Source organism: Salmo trutta, chromosome 14, assembly GCF_901001165.1.
Source record: "Salmo trutta chromosome 14, fSalTru1.1, whole genome shotgun sequence".
Taxonomy (NCBI): Eukaryota; Metazoa; Chordata; class Actinopteri; order Salmoniformes; family Salmonidae; genus Salmo; species Salmo trutta.
The window spans coordinates 8008771-8017243 of NC_042970.1; the positions used below are offsets into that span (position 1 = coordinate 8008771).

The window sequence follows — 8473 nt, forward strand, 5'->3', positions numbered from 1 at the left end:
GTCACAGGACATACATCACTATAGATAGTCACAGGACATACATCACTATAGATAGTCACAGGACATACATCACTATAGATAGTCACAGGACATACATCACTATAGATAGTCACAGGACACACATCACTATAGATAGTCACAGGACATACATCACTATAGATAGTCACAGGACATACATCACTATAGATAGTCACAGGACATACAACACTATAGATAGTCACAGGACATACATCACTATAGATAGTCACAGGACATACATCACTATAGATAGTCACAGGACATACATCACTATAGATAGTCACAGGACATACATCACTATAGATAGTCACAGGACATTCATCACTATAGATAGTCACAGGACACACATCACTATAGATAGTCACAGTACATACATCACTATAGATAGTCACAGGACATACATCACTATAGATAGTCACAGGACATACATCACTATAGATAGTCACAGTACATACATCACTATAGATAGTCACAGGACACACATCACTATAGATAGTCACAGGACACACATCACTATAGATAGTCACAGGACACACATCACTATAGATAGTCACAGGACATACATCACTATAGATAGTCACAGGACATACATCACTATAGATAGTCACAGGACATACATCACTATAGATAGTCACAGGACATACATAACAAGACATGATGAGCCAAACATATGTAAATAAATATAGTGCAAATTTATTTTATCTTTATGACTATAAATACCTTTATTGTAAATAAATAGTGTAAATAAATATAGTGTAAATAAATAGTGTAAATAAATGTAGTGTAAATAACTATAGTGCATATAAATATAGTGTAAATATAGTCAGTTATGGTTTATAGTCTTCTGTATTTAGGAAACTAGGAAACTGATGCTGGTTGGTATGAATGACTTACAGGTGGAGGAGGAGGTGGTGGAGGAGGGACGGAGGATGGAGGGGTGGGGACAGACGACCAGACAGAGACCCCACCGCGTAGCAACACCCCCAGCGAGGACGCGGCCTCCATACCGTTTTCCAGCAGCCCAGACTCCCCCTGTGGGAGGGGGGCAGCGGCAGGGAGGGGGTCGGTGCTGGGAAGCCCAGGAAGGTTACTTCAGGACGGGGAGGATAAGGAGGAGGGCACAGGGATCATCAGGTCACCCAGGAGCCAACACCTCACACCTGCAGCACTGCTCTACAGGAAACAAGTCACACGCAAACAGGTAGTCATCAGTAGTACGGCACGATGGATGGTATCTGGTGGCTTTAATATACTAACTAACCTAGAACCAGGGGATTCTCCTGACCAGTTATACTAACTAACCTAGAACCAGGAGATTCTCCTGACCAGTTATACTAACTAACCTAGAACCAGGGGATTCTCCTGACCAGTTATACTAACTAATCTAGAACCAGGTGATTCTCCTGACCAGTTATACTAACTAACCTAGAACCAGGGGATTCTCCTGACCAGTTATACTAACTAACCTAGAACCAGGTGATTCTCCTGACCAGTTATACTAACTAACCTAGAACCAAGAGATTCTCCTGACCAGTTATACTAACTAACCTAGAACCAGGGGATTCTCCTGACCAGTTATACTAACTAACCTAGAACCAGGAGATTCTCCTGACCAGTTATACTAACTAACCTAGAACCAGGAGATTCTCCTGACCAGTTATACTAACTAACCTAGAACCAGGAGATCCTCCTGACCAGTTATACTAACTAACCTAGAACCAGGGGATTCTCCTGACCAGTTATACTAACTAACCTAGAACCAGGAGATTCTCCTGACCAGTTATACTAACTAATCTAGAACCAGAATATTCTCCTGACCAGTTATACTAACTAATCTAGAACCAGAATATTCTCCTGACCAGTTATACTAACTAACCTTGAACCAAGAGATTCTCCTGACCAGTTATACTAACTAACCTAGAACCAGGGGATTCTCCTGACCAGTTATACTAACTAACCTTGAAACAAGAGATTCTCCTGACCAGTTATACTAACTAACCCAAGAAATATCCTAGAATACTGTAGTCGTGATTCCTCTTATCTTCCCTTCTGCAGAGACGTGGTGTGTCCTCAGAGGAAGAGGAGGGAGAGGTGGACAGTGAGGTGGAGTTACCACGGAGACGGTAAGAATATACATCTTATACATTATACAGTATATAGTCATGATTCTGTAGTAGTATATAGTCATGATTCATTATACAGTATATAGTCATGATTCTGTAGTAGTATATAGTCATGATTCTGTAGTAGTATATAGTCATGATTCTGTAGTAGTATATAGTTATGATTTATTATACAGTATATAGTCATGATTCATTATACAGTAAATCAAATCAAATCAAATCAAATTTATTTATATAGCCCTTCGTACATCAGCTGAAATCTCAAAGTGCTGTACAGAAACCCAGCCTAAAACCCCAAACAGCAAGCACTGCATGTGAAAGAAGCACGGTGGCTGGGAAAAACTCCCTAGGAAAAACTCCTGAGAAAGGCCAAAAACCTAGAAAGAAACCTAGAGAGGAACCAGGCTATGAGGGGTGGCCAGTCCTCTTCTGGCTGTGCCGGGTGGATATTATAACAGAACATGGTCAAGATGTTAAAATGTTCGTAAATGACCAGCATGGTCAAATAATAATAATCATAGTAATTGTCGAGGGTGCAACAAGCACGTCCGGTGAACAGGTCAGGGTTCCGTAGCCGCAGGCAGAACAGTTGAAACTGGAGCAGCAGCATGGCCAGGTGGACTGGGGACAGCAAGGAGTCATCATGCCAGGTAGTCCTGAGGCATGGTCCTAGGGCTCAGGTCCTCCGAGAGAAAGAAAGAAAGAGAGAAAGAGAGAATTAGAGAGAGCATATTTACATTCACACAGGACACCGGATAAGACAAGAGAATACTCCGGATGTAACAGACTGACCCTAGCCCCCCGACACATAAACTACTGCAGCATAAATACTGGAGGCTGAGACAGGAGGGATCAGAAGACACTGTGGCCCCATCCGATGATACCCCCGGACAGGGCCAAACAGTACATAGTCACGATTCTGTAGTAGTATATAGTCATGATTCTGTAGTAGTATATAGTCATGATTCTGTAGTAGTATATAGTCATGATTCTGTAGTAGTATATAGTCATGATTCTGTAGTAGTATATAGTCATGATTTATTATACAGTATATAGTCATGATTCATTATACAGTATATAGTCATGATTCTGTAGTAGTATATAGTCATGATTTATTATACAGTATATAGTCATGATTTATTATACAGTATATAGTCATGATTCTGTAGTAGTATATAGTCATGATTCATTATACAGTATATAGTCATGATTCTGTAGTAGTATATAGTCATGATTTATTATACAGTATATAGTCATGATTCTGTAGTAGTATATAGTCATGATTCATTATACAGTATATAGTCATGATTCTGTAGTAGTATATAGTCATGATTCATTATACAGTATATAGTCATGATTCTGTAGTAGTATATAGTCATGATTCTGTAGTAGTATATAGTCATGATTCTGTAGTAGTATATAGTCATGATTCTGTAGTAGTATATAGTCATGATTTATTATACAGTATATAGCCATGATTCTGTAGTAGTATATAGTCATGATTCTGTAGTAGTATATAGTCATGATTTATTATACAGTATATAGTCATGATTCTGTAGTAGTATATAGTCATGATTTATTATACAGTATAAAGTCATGATTCTATAGTGGTATATAGTCATGATTCATTATACAGTATATAGTCATGATTCTGTAGTAGTATATAGTCATGATTCTGTAGTAGTATATAGTCATGATTTATTATACAGTATATAGTCATGATTCTGTAGTAGTATATAGTCATGATTTATTATACAGTATAAAGTCATGATTCTATAGTGGTATGTAGTCATGATTCTATAGTAGTATATAGTCATGATTCTGTAGTAGTATATAGTCATGATTCTGTAGTAGTATATAGTCATGATTCTGTAGTAGTATATAGTCATGATTCTGTAGTAGTATATAGTCATGATTCTGTAGTAGTATATAGTCATGATTTATTATACAGTATATAGTCATGATTCTGTAGTAGTATATAGTCATGATTCATTACACAGTATATAGTCATGATTCTGTAGTAGTATATAGTCATGATTCTGTAGTAGTATATAGTCATGATTTATTATACAGTATATAGTCATGATTCTGTAGTAGTATATAGTCATGATTTATTATACAGTATATAGTCATGATTCTGTAGTAGTATATAGTCATGATTCTGTAGTAGTATGTAGTCATGATTCTGTAGTAGTATATAGTCCAGCAGAAAGAACCTCTTGGTATAATCAAAATTGAGCTTTTGTCTGTGAGAGCCGAAGGATTTAATCTATGTCCTGCTCCTGTTGTCTTCCTCATGCAGTCGACCGGTAAGCATCACCAAGTGCCAGTCCCTGTCCACCTTCAGCTCTGAGAACCTGTCTGCCGTGTCCGTGTCAGACGGAGAGGAGGGCAACACCAGTGACCACTCCCACAGCGGCACGCCGGACGTGGTCAGTACCAACACAGACGAGCGGCTGGACGACAAGAGCGACGACCTTCTGTCCCAGGGGTCGGAGATCCCCGCCGACCCCGCCCTCGACCCCGCCGACGGTTTATCAGAGAAGGAGGCCGCCATACGCCAGGTCAAGACCCAGCTCAACACGGGGCAGAACTATGAGGTAGGTAGGGCTCGGGTTACTATGACAACTATACGACTGGAACTGAAACTACGAGGTAGGGTTACTATGACAACTAGAACTGTGAGGTAGGGTTACCATGGGAACTGTTATGTTTAGCCATACACTGCAGAGAAATGAGGAGAGCAGGAATTCCATTATAATACATTCTCTCGTTGTTATAGGGCCAACATCACTATTACAGAACATATGGTTACATTTGGATTTTGCTCTAGTGTAGGGACCTTCATTTTCCCTGATCACTAGGGCCCAGTTTTAGGGGGACAGAATATTTACAAACCAGGTAATGCTCAGGTTGGTATCCAGGCTAATATGAAGGTGAGATGGTTAGCCCATTGCCGTTGTCTAACCTGACCTCTCCCTCTATTCTTCTAACCTAGGGCCTGTATGATGACTCTGACTGTGACAGTGCAGAGCTGGACCACTCGGGCTGCACAGAGCCCCAGCACCATAGGCCCCCCAGCACCAACTGGTGAGGAGCCCAGACGCAGATCTTAAACCCACTCCCCAGCCCTACTCCCCCAGCCCCACTTACCAGCCCTACTCCCCAGCCCCAGCCCCACTCCCCAGTCCTACTCCCCAGCCCCAGCCCCACTCCCCAGCCCTACTCCCCAGCCCTACTCCCCAGCCCCACTCCCCCAGCCCCACTCCCCCAGCCCCAGCCCCACTCCCCCAGTCCCCAGCCCTACTCCCCCAGCCCTACTCCCCCAGCCCCACTCCCCCAGCCCCACTTACCAGCCCTACTCCCCCAGCCCCACTTACCAGCCCTACTCCCCCAGCCCTACTCCCCCAGCCCCACTCCCCCAGCCCTACTCCCCCAGCCCCACTCCCCCAGCCCTACTCCCCCAGCCCCACTCCCCCTGCCCTACTCCCCAGCCCCACTCCCCCAGCCCTACTCCCCCAGCCCCACTCCCCAGCCCTACTCCCCCAGCCCCCAGCCCCACTCCCCAGCCCTACTCCCCAGCCCCAGCCCTACTCCCCCAGCCCTACTCCCCCAGCCCTACTCCCCAGCCCCACTCCCCCAGCCCCACTCCCCCAGCCCTACTCCCCCAGCCCTACTCCCCCAGTCCCACTCCCCCAGCCCCACTCCCCCAGCCCTACTCCCTAGCCCTACTCACCAGCCCTACTCGACTAGCTTAATTCCAGATCTGTTTCTGCTTCCTTGCCAACTCTTATGGTCATTATAACACACAAACTGGTCTTGGACCATGCTAACACTCCCCAAACCCAGCCTTGCAAAAACACTTCAACTCACCTCACCTACAGTGACCTCTGCGCCACCAGACTACATGTTGTAGTGATTCCTTCACTATCCACCCTGTGATTTCTTACTTCTTGATTTTGTAAAAAAAAAAATAATGTAAAAAGAAGTGTCATATTTCAACATCTACCTATGTAATGTCTCCCATTCAGATTCCACAATATTAGTGTCGTCACACCTACCAATTGTCAATGTCCACATCGTCGGTGAGGCACCTAATGTTGTTGTTTTTTCGCACTTAATGTTTACTTCATTTGTAGTGATTATTTATGTTGTAATTCCTGTGTTTCCTCACCAGCATTATGCACTGAGTGTCATTTCATTTATTTATTGAGTATAAGAGAAAATCAATGTCTTACATTATTTTTTTTTAAAGTTGTTTACAATTTCATGTATTTATTGTTTTGCATCAGGGATTTTGTTGTCCTAATTTTGTATTTTATTTACGTTAACATTAACTGTATGTAAATATCTGACCTCTTGATACACTATACAAGGAAGAAATATCATTTGTATGAGTTAAAATGTTACCACTGTATCATGTAATGGTGCTGGCTGATGATTTACACTAGAGGGCGCTATTCTATTGTACCAGACAGAATACAGAGTGTATTCATAACGGAAAACCGTTGTGCAACGAAAACAAGACTTTCTATTGGACAAATTCAGGTAGGTCCCTCCCCCGTTTCATTCCGTTTGACTCCTAGAGTAAAACGGTAAACGGTTTCCGTTGCAGAACTGGGTTGCGTTAAGCAGGGCACAACGTTGTGGAATGCTCAGATAGAAATATGTTATATAGAACAAACATGCCTCTGACAAACAAAGAAATCATGTCAGTTCTATTCATGACATTTCCATCTGAAACGTTCAACAGTTGCCTACTGAATCTGAACATAGATATTCTATAACATAGAAATTCTATTGGTCTGGTACCAGATGCTGTTCATAATGACAGGGCATTAGTAAGCATAGAAATAGAGTCGAATCTAGTACTTCTATTTCTTTGGCATTAAGACACAGGCTGGAGAACAGAACAATAATAGCTAAAGAACAAGCAATATGTCCACAAACTCAGAATCATTCCCCTGGCTGCAGCATGGAGCAAAACTAACCTATAGCCCAGCCCCTTTCTTTCAGGGTCTGTCTTGACATGTTTTTGTAGATCAACTATTGTATTTCTTTGGTATTGCAGTGTTTATACTGTATTAAAATGCAATACCACGTACTAGGATACCTTTGAGAACAAAACCTCAGGTCAAATCTCAAATGGCATCCTTATCCCTATATAGTGTACTACTTTTCCCCACAGCTCTGGGTCAAAAGTAGCGCACTTCTAAAGGAATAGGGTGCCATTAGGGACGAAGCCTCGGTCACAGACCATGTGCATCTAGAAGTGTACAGATAGATCACTAGAGCATGCTTGTAATATAGTATGTATGGGTTGGATTGTATTTCCTGTCCAAATGCAGATGTCAGTCAAGAGCATGAGGCTCAGATCAAAGGGACTTATCACCCATAGAAACAGAATCTAAAGGGAGTCCAGTTCTATGACATCACCACCACTCACCAATGACCTATCTATCCATCTCTATGGATCTCCTATCTATCCATCTCTATGGAATCTATCCAACTCAACAGCAACAGATGAGTTTGTTCCTAACTAGTTACCTGGCAACTAGTTAGTTCCCTGTCAACTAAGACTGCGTCCCGATTTTCCACCCTTCCCTAAATGTGCACTTCATTCAATTTCCCTTCATGGATTGAAAAGGAAAGGACTGGTGTAAGAAATATGGTGGAACCACCATCAACCAGACCAATTTTTAGTTTTGATCCATAGGGAGGAGTGTAGAAGTATAAGCTTGGGCAGAACTGGGACCCAATAGAGGCCCATGTTTGAACAGCCTCCATTAAATCCTCTGTAGCGTTGAGGATTACACTCCAACTTCACAGTCTACTCTGTCGGGATGACTCAGCAGGTTCCATTTGATAAGCTATAAAATGGCAGCTCCTTAATATATTAAGGTTTTCTAGTGTTTATTTTGAATGTTCTGATCTCAGAATGTATTCTGTCCCATCAAGTCAAGCATTAACTTTATTAACTACTAGGTCGTATGCTGAATGACATCCAGACAGATGTCATCAAACAGATAAATAATTCATTGTTTTGTTGCCAATACAGCAAAAGATCCATGCCCTCTGGTCACTAGAGAAATAGAGGGTCATTCTTGTATGTTTCCAAATGAGCCTGGTCCCAGATCTGTTTGTTAGTATTGTCTTACTAACTCCTATGGTCATTGTCAGGAACACCAATGTTTGGCAAGAGCGTTATAAACAGATCTGGGTTCAGGCTCGTTTCCGTAATGCTGAATCAAAAACAGACTCCTCCTTTATTAAAAAAAAAGAAATGTTTGTTTTATATTGCATTATGTATTGTATCTGTGTACAATAAATAT

The 8473-nt window shown here is 41.9% G+C and overlaps 1 protein-coding gene across 1 annotated transcript in view; it reads left to right on the plus strand.

Annotated features, from left to right (window-relative positions):
* Positions 1 to 5323, plus strand: part of LOC115207319 (mitogen-activated protein kinase kinase kinase 12) — a 40895-nt gene extending 35572 nt beyond the window's left edge. Inside the window, exons 13-16 of the mRNA XM_029774322.1 lie at positions 927 to 1219; positions 2074 to 2141; positions 4444 to 4741; positions 5140 to 5323. Coding sequence (XP_029630182.1) covers positions 927 to 1219; positions 2074 to 2141; positions 4444 to 4741; positions 5140 to 5235 — 755 coding nt within the window. The 3' untranslated portion in view covers positions 5236 to 5323. The remainder of the gene's footprint in view (positions 1 to 926; positions 1220 to 2073; positions 2142 to 4443; positions 4742 to 5139) is intronic.
* The last annotated feature ends 3150 nt before the right edge of the window (positions 5324 to 8473 follow it).